Source organism: Gopherus evgoodei, chromosome 13 (genome assembly GCF_007399415.2).
Source record: "Gopherus evgoodei ecotype Sinaloan lineage chromosome 13, rGopEvg1_v1.p, whole genome shotgun sequence".
Classification (NCBI taxonomy): Eukaryota; Metazoa; Chordata; order Testudines; family Testudinidae; genus Gopherus; species Gopherus evgoodei.
In genome coordinates, this window is record NC_044334.1 from 22,943,604 (window position 1) to 22,961,165 (window position 17,562).

Genomic DNA, 17,562 nt, shown 5'->3' on the forward strand with positions numbered 1-17,562 from the left:
AATCCAACATACGACTGAGATTTTAATCACAAATCAGTAAATTCAGAGGAAAGGTTGCTGTGGAGACCTTAAACTTTCCTTTTTTTAATGTATGTATCACAATAGTCTTTCATTATGATCTCAATACTGCTCACCTAAATTCTCCATTAATTTCAAAAGGATACAATATTCTTTTTCATTTCCCATTTTAAGCTGCTGAGTAGTGTTGCTCTGTTTTGTTACAAACAGCTACTGCATCCCCCAAGGAGCTGCATTTCAAGGGTAGGTTAAGTGCCCGTAATATAATAATATTAACTGTTATTAGTAGAACTATACACACCTATACTACTTTCTCATCTGAATATCTCAAATCACTTTACAAACATTAATTTGTCCTCTCATCACCCCTGTGAGGAAAGAAAATATCTTTAGTTTTACAGATGCGGGAAAACTGATGTGCAGAGAGCGAAAGTCTACAGCAAAACTATGAACAGATCGTCTGACTTGCAGTCCTGTGTTTTAGCCATAAGACCATCTTGCTTATGTCCTTTAGCTACTCCAGAGCCAGTGTAGGGCTCTGTTAATGTTGAAATCTAGGGATAAAAAGCAATACAAAGTAATGTAATGCTTTGGCAACAAGATGCTATTTAGTAAATGAAATATATCATCTTTCATCCCTATATCTTCAGATACACATAAAATATGTACCATTTTGTATTGCAATGCAACATTTTATTTTGTTATCTTCTAATTAAAGACCCTAATAGGATAGAAATATTCAAGAGGGCAGAGTTAAGGCTGCTATGGAAAACTTTGCTCTGAATTATTATGCAATTAAAGCTTCCACCTTATTGTTGCATTAACATTCTTGCATATGAATCTCCTTTGGAAGAAGAAATTATTAAACTCACAGAATAAAAAGGCATGTGAAAACCTACAACCAGCACTACAGTAAGCCTTTATATAGTACCTGCGCTCAAGATCGCAAAAGACACACCTCTTCCTAGCATCTTTTTTCACTGAATGTCTTCCAGTTGACCACACCTAAGCTTGCTTAGCTCATGAGAACCCCAGCACCATGGCTGCTGCAGGGTAGTGTTTTGTTTTGTTTTTTTTTGTTATATTCACTGAAAGCCTAGGAAATAACATGAACAGGTCACTCACATAACACTGCAACAACAAATGTAGAACACTAAGCATTCTTAGGTAGTCACTCATCCATATACTAATCAGGCTTAGATTAAAAAACAGAAATTGGATAACATGAGCAACAATCTGATTTCAGGCTATTAGACCCTGGCACTTCAACTGCGATTTACCAAGATTCTCATGGCTTTATCCCAGTAAGAACTTATAACAAAAGATGATGACATAAGTTGTATATTAAATGTCAGGAAGTGTTGCACAGGTGCCAAACTGAAATGCTGAGAACTGCATTGCTTACTTGAAGTTCACCCAATAAGTTCTCCCCATAAATCCACACTCTTTATCTCTAAGAAGGGGGCTGATTCTCACTGCATATATGAAGTTCAGCACCAAGACTGACATTCTAAAGAGATGAGTGGCCCCTCCTCTTCCAGTGTCTTTGTGGGACACACTGGTTCTGTAGAAATGGGTTAGGAGGGACACCAAGCATAGATCTCTGGAAGTAGCAGGGATTTAAAGGACCAAATGGATGGATGGTGGTGGAACACTGTGATTCTTTAGAAAAGGAACTGCCATATGCCATGTTTGTACAGCGCAGTGGGGCCCCGACTTAGTGGAGGCTCTAGGTATTCCTACACTATAGACGCTACACAATTATAATCCTGTGTGGCCCAAAGCCCAAGGAAAACGTTTGTCCTTTCTTGAATTGTCTTTCAGCTTGTTATGATGCCTGCAAGCTACAATCCTTTATGTAATTGTTTTAATGACTGGCCGTGAAAAGAGCATGGCATTGGAAAGTGGTCCTGAAGCTGTCAGAAACCTGACTGGGTTTAAGTTCACAGCCTGACTCATGTGAAGTCCTAAGCCTCTATCCCCTGCAATATCAAACCTAATCTCCAGAATGTCTCTCTAGTCCTAGATGAAGATCTCAGCCATGGATTCATCTCTCTCCTTGACAGAATTGTCAGTGTATGCTACAAAGAGCAGATTCTAGATAGCCCTATCAGTGTGGTATGAGAGTACTTCACAAACATTAATGAATTTCTCCTCTTCTCCCAATGAGCTAGGGAAGGATTATTATACCAATTAAAAAGAAAAACCACAGATGGGGAAATAAAACATTAAGTGACTTGCCCAATGCCACACACACAACCTATGGCAGAGCTAGGAAAAAAACCCATAATTTCCCATGTTGCAATCCAATGCCTTAACCACAATATCATATTTTCTCTCGTACACAGACCTTGTAGAAGCTACATACACAAAAAGACACAATAAATGCACAGCTGCAGCCAGAGCCCCTGTGTCCAGCTACTGATATTCTCCTGGTGCCAGCACTGTGGCTCAGGTCTTATTTTTCCCTTTACCAACTACTGTGTTCCTATTAACTCTGGACAAGGAAATCCTGGCCCAAGCCAACACTTTGAGCTGCTGCTTCCCTACTGACCCCAGTTCTGGATCTTTAGTCTGAATCTACACAGTGCACTGTGCTGCTCCAAGTACTGCACTTGATATGCTGCAGTAATTTACCACATTCAAATGAAACATTTTTGCAAGGGTAATACCATACAGACTGTTAGATTTCTGTTGATTCTCTGGGAGCACCATGGAATAAAGGAAGACAAAAGATACAGATTCTTAATGTTCTAAGACAGGTTAGTTTTTGGGCCTGACAACCTTAATCATCCTTCTTTAAATTATTGACGGTATGCATTCAATCTAGAAAAAATTCTCATCCTAGTTTTCAATTTTCAATCCTCCTTCATGCAGTGGGCCAAATTATGCCTTTAGTAAAAATCATGCAACCCCAAAGATGTTAGTAGGGTTTTGTATGTTTCCCCATGGACAGAATTTGCCTCAGCGAGTGCATGATCTCGGGGTGACCAATTCTGCCCTCAGTTCTAACAGAAAAGATACCATTTAGCTCAATAACTGTCACACCTGGATAACTAGAGGCAGAATTGGGCCTTTGGTGTCATCATTAAATTGACAGTAGATTAGTCTTGCCCTGCATATAGTAAAATATTAATGACACTTCAAGCTGATAGCTGTTTAGAAGTCTGATTTATGTTCCTGGAGAGGAAAAGAGAAGTTGGATGAAAAATATCTATAAAATAAATAGAAAACAGCTTTGACTCCACAAGTAACAATATGTGATTGTGTTGTGGATCACCTGGAAGAGCCCATTTTCAGGGTATGAAGTACAGTTTAAGAACAGTACATCTTGTTAGGGGCACTGATGTAGTTTTACCAGAGACATGGAACAGATTTTTTTTTTAAGGGAAGGGTCTCACTCATTTGTGTAAAAGGTTGACTACTCATAGACTCATAGACTCTAGGACTGGAAGGGACCTCGAGAGGTCATCGAGTCCAGTCCCCTGCCCTCATGGCAGGACCAAAAACTGTCTAGACCATCCCTGATAGACATTTATCTAACCTACTCTTAAATATCTCCAGTGATGGAGATTCCACAACTTCCCTAGGCAATCTATTCCAGTGTTTAACTACCCTGACAGTTAGGAACTTTTTCCTAATGTCTAACCTAAATCTCCCTTGCTGCAGTTTAAGCCCATTGCTTCTTGTTCTACCATTGGAGGCCAAGGTGAACAAGTTTTCTCCCTCCTCCTGATGACACCCTTTTAGATACCTGAAAACTGCTATCAGGTCCCCTCTCAGTCTTCTCTTTTCCAAACTAAACAAACCCAATTCCTTCAGCCTTCCTTCATAGGTCATGTTCTCAAGACCTTTAATCATTCTTGTTGCTCTTCTCTGGACCCGCTCCAATTTCTCCACATCTTTCCTGAAATGCGGTGCCCAGAACTGGACACAATACTCCAGTTGAGGCCTAACCAGCGCAGAGTAAAGCGGAAGAATGACTTCTCGTGTCTTGTTTACAACACACCTGTTAATGCATCCCAGAATCATGTTTGCTTTTTTTGCAACAGTATCACACTGTTGACTCATATTAAGCTTGTGGTCCACTATGACCCCTAGATCTCTTTCTGCCATACTCCTTCCTAGACAGTCTCTTCCCATTCTGTATGTGTGAAACTGATTGTTCCTTCCTAAGTGGAGCACTTTGCATTTATCTTTATTGAACTTCATCCTGTTTACCTCAGACCATTTCTCCAATTTGTCCAGATCATTTTGAATTTTGACCCTGTCCTCCAGAGCAGTTGCAATCCCTCCCAGTTTGGTATCGTCCGCAAACTTAATAAGCGTACTTTCTATGCCAACATCTAAATCATTGATGAAGATATTGAACAGAACCGGTCCCAAAACAGACCCCTGCGGAACCCCACTTGTTATAACTTTCCAGCAGGATTGGGAGCCATTAACAACTACTCTCTGAGTACGGTTATCCAGCCAGTTATGCACCCACCTTATAGTAGCCCCATCTAAATTGTACTTTCCTAGCTTATCTATAAGAATATCATGTGAAACTGTATCAAATGCCTTACTAAAGTCTAGGTATATCACATCCACCGCTTCCCCCCTATCCACAAGGCTCGTTATCCTATCAAAGAACGTTATCAGATTAGTTTGACACGATTTGTTCTTTACAAATCCATGCTGGCTATTCCCTATCACCTTACCACCTTCCAAGTGTTTGCAGATGATTTCTTTGATTACCTGCTCCATTATCTTCCCTGGCACAGAAGTTAAACTAACTGGTCTGTAGTTTCCTGGGTTGTTTTTATTTCCCTTTTTATAGATGGGCACTATATTTGCCCCCTTCCAGTCTTCTGGAATCTCCCCCGTCTCCCATGATTTCCCAAAGATAATAGCTAGAGGCTCAGATACCTCCTCTATTAACTCCTTGAGTATTCTAGGATGCATTTCATCAGGCCCTGGTGACTTGCAGGCATCTAACTTTTCTAAGTGATTTTTTACTTGCTCTTTCCTTATTTTCTCTTCTAAACCTACCCTCTTCCCGTAAGCATTCACTATACTAGACATTCCTTCAGACTTCTCAGTGAAGACCGAAACAAAGAAGTCATTAAGCATCTCTGCCATTTCCAAGTCTCCCGTTACTGTTACCCCCTCCTCATTGAGCAGTGGGCCTACCCTGTCCTTAGTCTTCCTCTTGCTTCTAATGTATTGATAAAAAGTCTTCTTGTTTCCCTTTATTCCCATAGCTAGTTTGAGTTCATTTTGTGCCTTTGCTTTTCTAATCTTGCCTCTGCATTCCTGTGTTATTTGCCTATATTCATCCTTCGTGATCTGACCTAGTTTCCATTTTTTATATGACGCCTTTTTATTTTGTAGGTCACGCAAGATCTCAAGGGTAAGCCAAGGTGGTCTTTTGCCACATTTTCTATCTTTCCTAACCATCGGAATAACTTGCTTTTGGGCCCTTAATAGCGTCCCTTTGAAAAACTGCCAACTTTCCTCAGTTGTTTTTCCCCTCAGTCTTAATTCCCATGGGACCTTGCCTATCAGCTCTCTGAGCTTACCAAAATCCGCCTTCCTGAAATCCATTGTCTCTATTCTGCTGTACTCCTTTCTACCCTTCCTTAGAATTGCAAATTCTATGATTTCATGATCACTTTCACCCAAGCTTCCTTCTACTTTTAAATTCTCAACAAGTTCCTCCCTATTGGTTAAAATCAAGTCTAGAACAGCTTCCCCCCTAGTAGCTTTTTCAACTTTCTGAAATAAAAAGTTGTCTGCAATGCAGTCCAGGAACTTATTGGATAGTCTGTGCCCCGCGGTGTTATTTTCCCAACATATATCTGGATAGTTGAAGTCCCCCCATCACCACCAAATCTACAGAAGAGTTCAAGACTTTTCTGAATGACAGAGTTGACTAACGATGTGCGGACTTCCACCTCCCCTGCCCCTGTCCCGGCTAGAAGGCCTCACCTTGCTGAGCTGATCCAAGAGTCTTTGGTTCTGTTCAGATAGTTCCTGGACGGCTCGTGTTTTCTCTCGATCTGCTTCACGAAGGTGAACCTGCTGCTTCTCCAATTCATCCTGTAGCTGTTTCACATCGCTCTCCAACTCGGACACCCTTCCTTCCCATTCCCCTTCTCTGTTCTCAAACCGTCGCCTTAATTCGTGTTTCTCTTGCTCTAGGTGCTAGGTAATAGAAAGAAAGAAAAAGATTATGAAAGCAGAAAAAAAACCAAAGGATGCTGCATGTTCCTACCAGATTCCCCATTCCCAGATATCGCTCCTGTTTTCAACAGCTCCTCCCTGTATATTCATGCAGCAAACACAATTCAAGAATTTTCTACTTCTATATGACTTGCAAATCTATATTAGAGTCAAGAAATGGGTAGTGAAATCACTCCCTATTCCAATAATAAATCTGTCCATGCTTTGTAGATAAATGGAGGAAGTCAAAAATGCCAAATTTTGTTTTGAGTACAAAGAAACAGCAAAGCAGACTCTGAAAGTCAATAAGCAGAAAATTTAGGTCACACAGACCAATTAATAACTTAGACAAACATGAGTCACCTCAAACAATTTTTGGGGGGGTCAATCTAGTACCATCCTGGCATTCTTGTTCTGCTCTCACAACCAGAGATCTTTAAAATCAGTTCTGTGGTGCTTTAGGCACCCTGCAGTAAAAGATGCTTCTTGTCAAGTGGCTCTTTCTGTCCTAAATGGGTACATAGTATTACTGCGTGCTGTAAAACAACTATTGTTTTCCACACCAAAGGGGGTGAGGGGGATGTATCAGTGACTGGTGAAGTGACTTCTGTACCTAATATATGTGTGCATATATTTAGAACCAGATTTTCAGAAACTGACTTTAGATTTGCAGGCACAATTTTGCATCCACAATTAATTGTTTGTAAAAATCAGGTAGTTAGAAGTCTATTATAACTTGCATGTTTTGCAGGGCCAGTTAACTGAAGGTCTAAAAATGGAGGCTCGGCTAAAGTAGAGCTGAAAATTAGGTCAATCTCCTTCCATTGTATACCCTTTTGCAGAAAAATCCAGGAGGACTAAAGTTGCTTGAAAAACTCAAATTCACAGTGTTTCTGGGATAATAGAGGCCACATTTGCTTGCCTGCAGACTGGTTCAGAGAGTGAAGCCCTTTCCTGTAGATGCTCCAAGATTCTTGGGGAAATCTTGGGTATCTTGAAGAGTGACAGCCTCTTCTTGCTACTCCCTGGGTCCCTTTGTTCCATATGGCAAGCTGACTCCATCAGAAGCCATGCTGCCAATGCATCCTTTCCTGAATGTGGTCCTCCTTTCAAGAAAATGTGACAGCATGGGACAAGAGGCCACTGGGATTAATACAGACAGCAATTCCCCATTTTAACCAGGACACAATCCCACAATGAACAGGTCACTATCTTCCCATCCCTTCATGTCCATAAACCTACAGGGAGAAAAATCACACAGTATTTATGTGGAGTGGCTTCTTTGGTGTCTTTAATTTCTTAATTATCTGTACCGTGTTAGCACCTGAGTCTCAGTCATGGGTCGACCCCATTATGCCAGGAACTGTACATCCGAATAAAGAAAGACAGTCCCTGCTCTGAAGACTGCCATCTCAATTTTAGAAAAATCTCATGAGGAAAGTGTTTCCTACTATTTTAACAATGCTACAGTTGCTGCAGTCTATGGGATATATTCTAATTTTAGCAGGTAAGGGGGAGTTATGCATGTATATACCCACACATCAAGCCAAAAATATCCTCCTTTATAGTTCAATATCTCATTCATTGCCAAGCACTGTTCAGAAGGATATGGGGATGTGTGTTGTGGATAGAAGACTGAATCTTAGCATGGTGAGTATAAGTAGTGCAAACAGATTACAATCAACATTCTCAGGGGTATAAAGAAAGATATTGAACATAATTCAGAAGCAAACTGTAAGCCTATATACAGGACCAAAATGACTATTTTAAAATATTGTGCTGATTTACTACAAAAAGATTAAATAGATGGAAGAGGTGTACAGCCAATGGGAATCATTGATTCGGGGAATGTAGTTACCAGGAAGACCAAATAGCTCTAGCCTAGTTGTCTGGTGAAGGAGCAACATCAAAAGGTATTGTGGGAAAGTCAAAAGAGTGGAATCCACCAAGTCAAAAGAGTGGAATCCACCAAGATGAGCTGACTAGATTTGTTTTGTCTCTATCATTTTTTTTTCATTTTTACAATTTTTTTTGTCTCAATAACAGACTCTTCCTATAATCAATCCTTCCCCAAACCTGGAGTCCTATAAGTTGAACAAAGATCTCTAGTGCATTTCCATGCTATTTAGTACTGACTGGAGTGAAAGAACAGACTGTTCTACTTGATATTTCATTTTTAGCATTAATTTCTACTCAGAACTGAATTCTATTCTATTCTGAAAGGTGTGTGTCCTCATCCAATTAACTGAGTTGGGTCTGTCCTGACTTAAAAAGGCAGGAGCAAGTAGGGGTTGCCTTGTTGACAATGAGAAGCTGCACTGCAAAATGCTGGAAAAAGGACACAGAATAGGAACAGAGGCATTAATTGTTTTAACCCCTTGCAGAGGATAACAATGAGATTCAGAGAGCATCCCAACTATAAGATCTGGATTCCACATCTGGAAATGGATGTAAACTCTGACTCAGCACTGAGAGGTCTGTCAAAGTAGGTGTGCTTGGTACCAAATGCAGAACCTTAGTAAACCAGGCCATCAAACACACAGAGAACACTTTTAGAGATAACAAAGAGCTAACTGTGCATTGTGTGTGTGTTTTCAGAGGAAAACAAACGTATGAATCTGCAAAGAATCAAGAGAGAGAGTGCATATAGATTTACAGCTGTTTTGGTGACTCCAGAAGAGCAGATCAGTGCATTGTTAGCTGGGAACTGGATACATTGGAGAAACTGCACTGAATTCTCAGCATTAGCTCTGAACAGTTAACTTGAGATGAAAGGATGAAATGTTTCTTGAAACTTGCTATTTAACAGCAGTGAATCTGAGTGAAACTGTATCTAGGGTGATCTCAGCTAACAGCTCAGTTTCAAAAAGCAGCAATAATAAATTCTACAGAGGGAGAGAGAAAATGCAATATAGGGAAATGGATAAAATAAGCACAAATCTTTTCCTTTCCCTGCCCCATAGTCTGCTTCTGCTCCAATTGAAGTGAATGGAAGTTTTTTAATAGACTAACTTTTAGCTTGATGAACACAGGATTATCAATGTTTTTTGCAGTATTGTGTAGCCATATTGGTCCCAGGATACGACATAGTCAAGATATTATCTCAAAATACCCTGTCTCTCAGGTTAAAGCGAAAGCAAATCTAACTATTAATGCACTGGGAGTGAAAAGGGCTAAATATTAAAAACATGTACATGGGGGAACATTAAACTAATAAATAGTGTAATTAAACAACATTTTGAACAAATGTCAGCTTCACTACTGTTGCTATCAGAAGAGTAAAATTACTGAGAAGTTTTACTATGGAGATAAAGTTATTGGCTATAGTAAAGTATACGGTTTAATAACAAAAAGACAGATATCCCTTTAGGATGAAAAAGCTCACAGAACAAAGGACTTTGGTACTTACAGTAAATTCACAAATCCTCTTGAATTTGCAAAGATATATGACTCCACAAGAAAGATAGGAATATGCTGAAGTGTACACACAGGGTCAGTGTTGGGTAATGGTTTCAAATTAGAATGTTAATCTGTCACTGTTCAAACTAGCTCTAAAATGATGTTCCCTGGGTTTAGTATTTTCAACACTATTCACTGGTGGAATTAGAAACTTCTAGTGTAAATCTCTAAGCAAAGAGAGATTACTGGTGTAACAGTAATACTTTATATAGTTGTGTAACAGAATTTGTCCAAGAGAAGCTGCCTGCACAAGCCCTTTCATTTATAATCACTCCATTTCAACCTAAAAATCAATACACAGTTCAATCCACTGAGTTCCTAGCAAACAGCTTTTCCCAGCTATTTATAGGTATTTTCAAAGTGGTCAGTTCACAGACACATTTACCATTAAGGTTATCTGCTGGCATACATCATCCACAACAGCCAATTGCTAAGGCACAAAGATTATGTACACAGTACCTTCTACTTTAAGTTTCAGTTCTGAAGTATTCCTGAATCTAAACTTAAAAAAAAAGTGTGCGTGTCCACAGTTAAAATGTACCTACTGTTCTACCTACTTATGCAGGGTCAGCACCTACTTCACAGACCTTTCAGCACATTATGTTGTAGTCTGATTTAGTACAAATTATTCAAAGTTCTACACAGTAAACAAAACTGACAAGAGGAATATTTTCCCTTTATCGCATCATTATTTTTTTCCCAAATAGGTTTTTTCCTGTCATCAGCCTGGGGAATTTTCAGTTGATGATCTGCTGAAGGCCTTTCCAGGTCTGTCTTGGATTCTCCCTTTATAATAACCTTGTGCCTCATCTCCAGTAAACATGAGAAAGGAAGGTACCTGTATTAAGAATTACTATTTTCTACAAGACCAACCACACCAGAGAAATGTTTTAAAGAGAGTGGATGAGCATAATTTTTAACTGAAATGCCTTCATGCAGTTCCATATGTTCCAGTAGATTATCCAGGTGTTCAATTATATACAGGTTATACAAAACCACTATGAAATTAACCTCAGATTATTTCATTTCCATTAACTATAGTTCCCAGGGCAGGTTCTAGTAGGTATGTAGACAGATTTTTGCAATGTTGTATACCTTATCTTTGAGCAATCAATGGTTTTCATGGGTTCATCCCATCCTCTATAGCCCTAAGACAGGAGGTGAACGCAAGAGCATCTCTAGATTTCAATATAGAAATCTTCTTTTAGAGCATTACACATTCAAAGTAAATTAGATAAAAAGGATTTGTGCCTGAAACCTACAAACAAGTCCCCAAAGTTACCTTTAAAGAAAAAGTAATTTGGGTGAAGATGGCAAAGGGGGGACGTTCTTTACTTGTGCCTTTAGAGTACAATGCTGTAGCAGTGCCCCTGAACTTAGCATTGCCAGCTTGTGGCCAATGAGCAGCTCAGACACAAAAAAACTTGCTGCGAAGAAAGGCCTCCTCCAGGCTTTCTAAGGGAGCTCAAGTCTTCCTGCTCCTCCGACCTCCCGCTGTCTCTCTCTCTAGTCCTTGGAGTCGGGGTACTTCCCACCCCGAATGCCAGTGCATCTCCTTCCTTTCACCAGCCAGGGCCTGCAACTTAGGTGCTCGTCGTCATCCCTGGAACCCAGGCTTCTCCCCCTCTCCCGCTTCCTCTTATAGCGTCCCACTTCCTCTTATAGCGTCCCTCAAGGGCAGGTTTCCTGAACCAAGTTCTCACTTGCTCCCATCTACACTGTCACTGGAGACTAGGGCTTCTCGCCCCACCCGGCACGCGGCTCCGAAGCTCACATCTTCGCCCCCCCACCGCCCCGTAAGTGAGGCTGCAGTCACCCAGCCCACCCCACTGCTTGCCCCTGGAGCGCAGCTCGCCACCTACCCCGCCTTGTCCCGTATGCGAGTGTCCCTGAGGCCGGCTCTTCCCCTAGCCCAGACCGTCTAGCGGCCAGGTCCTCCTCCCGCCCAGCCCCAGCCCCTCACCTCCAGCTTGCAGGTGAGCTCCTGGTGCATCCGCTCGTACTGCCGGCTTATGTCCTGGTTCCTCTCCAGCAGCGCCTTCCCCAGCCGGGCGGCCAGCACCAAGTCCTTCTCCTTCTGCCTGATCAGCGAGAGCAGCTCCGGCTGCTGCCCCGCCGGGGCAGGCCCCGCGTCCTGCTCCCCGGCTTGCTGCTGCTGCCGTTGCTCCCCGGCGGCGGCCAGGAGAGCCAGCTCCTCCTCCAGCGCCAGCTCCAGCTCCCCCGGGCCGCCCTGGAGCGGAGCTAAGGCGGCCGCGGCGGCTGCGGGGCTCCGGGCGGCTCCTGCTCCCGCGGCCCCCTGCAGCTCCATGCAGCAGGCGCTGTCCAGCTCCGCTGGTGCTGAAGCGGCGCCCGCCAAGCCCAGGCAGTAAGCGGCCATGGCCCGCCCCTCGTGCGCTCCAGGCTGCGGGGGCAGGCGAGCCCGGCCCCCGCCGCTGGGGCTGCCTCTGCCCCTTCTCCTCCCGCACGCTGGGCTGCGCCAGGAGCCTACCCCGCGCTCGCGCCGAGCCGCCGCCGCGCGCGCCGCCTCCCGGGAGGACGCGGGGAGCCGCCTTAGCCGCCCTGCTGCCTGAGCCGGGCTGTCTCAGCGCGCGCTGGGCGTCCCGCTACTGCTGCTGCTGCTGCCGCCGGCCGCGCTCCGCAGCGCTGCTGCCCGCACCCCATCTCCGCCGCGGCGCCTGCAAAACATCGCGCTGCAGGAGCCTCGCGAAGCCGGCGGCGCGGCCGCCCCCCTCCCAACCCCGAGCCCTGACGACAGCAAACACCTGTTCTCCGAGGGGTTCTGATTCGCAGAGCCGGGTAGCTCCATAGGCCGGCACCCAGGTGCTGCCCTGATTAACCCCTCCGTGCCCCGAGACTCGCCGCACTGCCCAGAACATTCCCTCCCCCAGACACACACAGGCGAGAGGGCCCCTTCCGGACAACCCCATCTTGGACTCCACCCAGGCACAGGCTGCTCTCGCGGTGGGGCCAGAGTACTCGGCCCTTACCCTGTATATGGTGCGGCAGGTCTCCTCCAGCCAGCCCATAACGAACAGCACAGCCCTAGAATGGGGTCCCCTAGCGCCCCTCGCAGTGCTCGGGGCTGTGCAGTCTCAGTGCAGGGCCTTCAGCTGCGGAATGCTTAGAAGAGGTGAGGCTGAGCCTAAACCTGCCCCTTCATACTACATAGGAAACTATTAGTGAGCAAAAACAGACGAAAGCAAAGAGTTCAAGCCAGCCCAAGGCAAAACCTTACTGATGGTATTTGCCATCTAAGATGACAAGTGCCCTCAAAATTACCTCAAATTAGTCTTTAAAATGCCTTACAGATATTATTTCTTTATAATAATGACACTCACTTTAACAGGGGTAACATCTTCAAAGCACTTTACCAATGTTACCTAATCCTAATACTCAGCACTTATACAGCAGCTTCCATCTGAGGACTCAAGCACTATATTACCATTAATAAATTAAACCTCACAGGCCCCCTGGCATAAATGTTATCCCCATTTTACAGACGATGAAACAGGCAGAAAGCATTTAATTTACTTGCCCAAAACTACACAGCAAGTCTAAAGCAGAGTCAAAATTCCCTCTCAAGGAGTTCTTCACTCTCAGGCTTGCTCAGTCCACTAAACACCACTACTTTTGTTGTTATAAACCATGATCCTCATAAAAACCTGCTAGATTCCAATAACAGCCCTGATGTTGCATTTCATCCTGCCTAAGATTGGTTCCTGAAAATCAGAATCTTTATGGTTCTCAGATAATTTTTGGATGAATCATGATCTAAAATATTTTTCTTAGACATGGTTCTCAAAGCTCAGGCAGTATGGTTTACTGGTCAAAGCAGGGGACTGGGATTCAGCAGGACTCCTGAGTTCTATTTCCAATTTACCAGTGACTTGCTTGTTATGCTGAAGCAAACTACAGAAGTCTTCATTTTCAAAAGTGGCCTCTAGTTTTGGATTCCCAATTTTGGACAGATAGGGCTCAACTGGAATTGTATCTACTCAGCCTTCCGAAAAACCACAATTTATGTGTCTAAAGTTGAGCAACAAAAAGCGAGGCACCTAAAGCTAGAGGCTACTTTTGAAAATGTGGGCCTTATTCTCTCAGTTTATCATTGTATTCATCTGTAAAATGAATGGCATAACAATGTCTACTTTGTAGGCATGTTGTGAGAATTACTGTAAGCACGGCTCTGATTTAGGATACTAATGACACAATCAAAACACTAACCTGTTAGTAGAATTGCTGTGATGGGGCATCTCCCCACACTGGCATGGAAGGGGTTAATAGCCCCCTAAGGAGGCTGTGCAGGAAGCAGCCAATAGGGAGGGGCTGTGAGGAGCAGCCAATCAGGACCCAGCAGGCCCATATAAAAATAGGGCAGGGCAGAGTAGAGTTAGTTACTTCCTAGAACTCTAGGAGGGAGGACTTGTTAGTTCATTCATTCATTCTGGGCAGAGCAGTGTTAGGCAGGAACAGGGGAGTGAGAGAGAGCTCCTGCCTGCCTGCCAGAAGTGTTATGCTGTGCCCCTGGAGTAAAGGTGAAGAAGATGCTGGTGCTGTGGGGAAGTGGCCCAGGGAAATGCACTGAGGAGCTGGAGGGGATGCAACATGTGGCTGCTATGTACAGGGTCCCTAGGTGGGCCTGGGACCTGCCACTCACCACTGGAGAAGTGGTTGCCACTGGGGAAGTGGCTGGACAGTTGACTGCAGAGCCCCTGGAAGGGGGGATGCACAGATTGTGATGTGGCTCAAGGGCTGTGTCATGAAGAGGCCACTGCAGTCCTAGGAGTGACATGGGTCCAAGAGCAGATGTGATGGTGGGCGAGGCACCATTGGTGAGGGTGTATTGACGAGCAGAGCTAATCTCCAAGATGGCCAGCAGGAGGCACCAGCAGGAGGCACCAGCATGGTGAGTGAAGCCCTGCCACAACTGCCTTTAATGAATTGGGGATGGGGAAGGCATTTAAAAAAAGCTTAGAATTGTAAAATAACAATTAATTGAAGAAATTCTAGTATTCAGTTAAAGAATTAAAAAAAGTTTGGAGAATCCCATTTCATCCTCTTAATAAGAGTGTGTGAAAAATTAACACTATTGGCATAACGCATCTACAAATTCACCAAAAATGTGGTTCAGACAGACATTTTTTAATGTTGAAAGGAAGAGTTCACAAGTAGAAACAGATTTTTTTTACACCTCCAAATCTACTATATCTGGAATAAAACTGAGATCTGATACTTGTAGGCCCCCAAGCCAAGGAAAATACCATCCTACCCAAATATCTCTAAGGAGACAACTTTGCACCCCTAAAAGTGCCATTATGTTATCCTTGCCCTTTTGGAGGCCTTGGTTAGTCTTGCTAGGCTAATGAGGTGCCCCTCAGCATCTTTAGGGCCAGCAGTTTAGTTTGGATAGCTGACTACAACTCCCAACAGCCACTAGGGATTGCCACCAATTAAAGATCATTACTTTTATACTAGGATAAAGTTATTTTAAAGGCAGCCTCAGTGACTCTGGGAGTTGTAGTCAACTCTAGGATTAAGTTCCCTCTCTGGAAGGAGACAACAAAGAGGAGTTGGGAACCATCAAATAGTCAGACTCCCTTGAGATCTTTATTAGGGTATTTTGCTAAGGGCCCAGGACTTGCCCTAATTTTTTGGGGGTGGGGGTGTTGGGGAGGGGAAGAAGGAAAGTAGTGCTGAGATTTCAAATTATAAAACTTATTTTAGCTATGGTTGAATTGAGACCTCTTTAAGGAAGACTACACTCCTGTAGAAAACAGGAATTTTACACAGCTTTATCCCACTAAAGGTTGTCTCTAAATTCCCACCGCCTCCAGGGGACTCACTTGAATTCAGTCTCTCTTTATACATAATTGCATATATATCAATAGCTAGGACACAGAATTAGCCCCTCCCTCCAACTAATTACATCTCACAATTGAGCGGTATCCCTTTCTAGTGCTCATGAAGATGTCAGATTGAGAGCCCTAAAAATAGGTGAGTTGTACAAATGCAAACTTCCCTCTAGTTTTCTGCCAATGGCCCTTAACTCTGCATTAGGAGAATAACTTTGAAGGTAACTTACCCAGGATGCCTACTCAGTCCTTGGGATTCTTCCTAACAATGTCAGTTAATGTGAACTGTGGAGGAGTTTTTGTGATATGAATACTTGTTCACTAAGAACTAGACTGAGATGCTTTAATTCATTTCATATGGGCCACCAAGAGCCATCAAATGGTATAACTGTTGGTCATTATTACCCAGAACTATATTTGAACCAGTAATTTAGAGGTGAAAGGCTCTGTATCCCATTGTCAATTCTTTCAGTCATCCAGTTCCTAAGACCTGCCTTTTAATCAACAGAAGTTTGATTGGAAAGCAGGGCTCACTTTACTGCGAAATGATCGTGTACAATATTATATTCCTTAAAAGAACCTTTCCCAGAACAGAAACCATAGCATTACTAGGTATGCTAGGTTTCTTCTTAACTAGGGGAGGTAATTTAAAATCCAAACTGATGTGCCTTCTGCTGGAATAGTCTATTATAACAAGACAAACCTTCTGGAGTGGTTAATGAAATCCATTGTGGCATTCATTTTCATCTCTAATGCCTCCTTCAATGTACACAATAAAAACACCTTATAGTGAGAAGATATTAATCCCTCCCAAAAAAGCTTCAAACAAAACTCTTAGCTCTAGCTGTTGGATGTGTGAGAGAGGTGACTGCCTGGGAGGAGAAACACACACACCTAAACAGCATTTATTACAGATATGTTAATACCATATTCGTACATTCTAGTTCAACATGCTCAGCTTTCATTTGTGCCCAGCTAACTAAACAATATTCTATGTAATACATTTGACTCAGTTTATATTAATGCTTTGTTAACTGCATGGCTGTCTATTAATCTCCATGTCAGAAAATCCATCACTGTCCTCAGAATTTAATTGATTACTGAATTGCTTTTAACTCCTTTATTCATTACCCTTCCTTTATTGTATTGTGCACATTGTTTAAATGATTAAAAATATGTACATAAAAAGCAGTTAGACAGATTATTTTATATTGTTATAGTGGCTTTCATCCAGAAGGCTACCAAAGTGCTTAACAATCTAGAGCTGGGATTTTCAACAGTCTATGGGAGTTAGGCACTCAACTCCCACTGACTTTCAAAGAGTGTTGGTCCCTAATGTTTTTGGTTCCTCTTGAAAATCCTAGCCTAGAAAAACAAGAAGCATTTAATGGAAGCAAGTGGGAAAAAAAAACTTTGGGAGCCATCAATGCCCATGCACTGAGAATTCAAGAAAATTGGTAAACTGGAGATTTTAATCCAAGCATTTCAGGATTTCTTCAGTGTCCAGAAGAAGCTTGAAATGTGCCTGCACATACAAATGCAAATATTTTTAAACGTGGACATTATTACACGGGTAATAGTAGCAGACAGCCACATTCCCTGAAGACAGGGCCGGCGCTACCATTTAGGCGACCTAGGCAGTGGCCGGGGGTGCTATTTTGCCGGGGGGGGGGGTTGGCACGCGGGTCCGGTGGACCTACCGCAGTCATGCCGGCGGTCCGCTGCTGGAAAGGCTCTGGTGGAGCTGCCGCAGTCATTTTGGCGGACGGTGCGCTGGTCTAAACGCTCCGGCAGACCTACCACAGTCATGTGGGGGGCGGCGAAATGGCCGTCCGCCTAGGGCGTCAAAAACCCTGGCGCCGCTCCTGCCTGAAGAGACAGAATGGGTTGGCCCATTTAACTATGCAAAGTTGGTGCCAAAGTGAGAGAGAAGAAACTAATTGCCAGTTAATTTTGTTTGCTGTAAATGACATCTAGCTGTATGATGAGGAAGATAATTTTTTTATCTAGAGAGTAGCAAGTCTCA

At 43.2% G+C, this 17,562-nt stretch overlaps 1 protein-coding gene across 2 annotated transcripts in view; it reads right to left on the minus strand.

The window, feature by feature from the left end:
* The window catches only part of BICDL1 (BICD family like cargo adaptor 1), an 86,108-nt gene extending 74,047 nt beyond the window's left edge, over positions 1–12,061 (minus strand). For both annotated transcript variants that reach the window (XM_030583266.1, XM_030583265.1), the window contains exons 1-2: positions 11,648–12,061; positions 5,992–6,207 (exon numbers count right to left, since the gene is read on the minus strand). In XM_030583266.1, coding sequence (XP_030439126.1) covers positions 5,992–6,207; positions 11,648–12,061 — 630 coding nt within the window. The remainder of the gene's footprint in view (positions 1–5,991; positions 6,208–11,647) is intronic.
* Between the last annotated feature and the right edge of the window lie 5,501 nt (positions 12,062–17,562).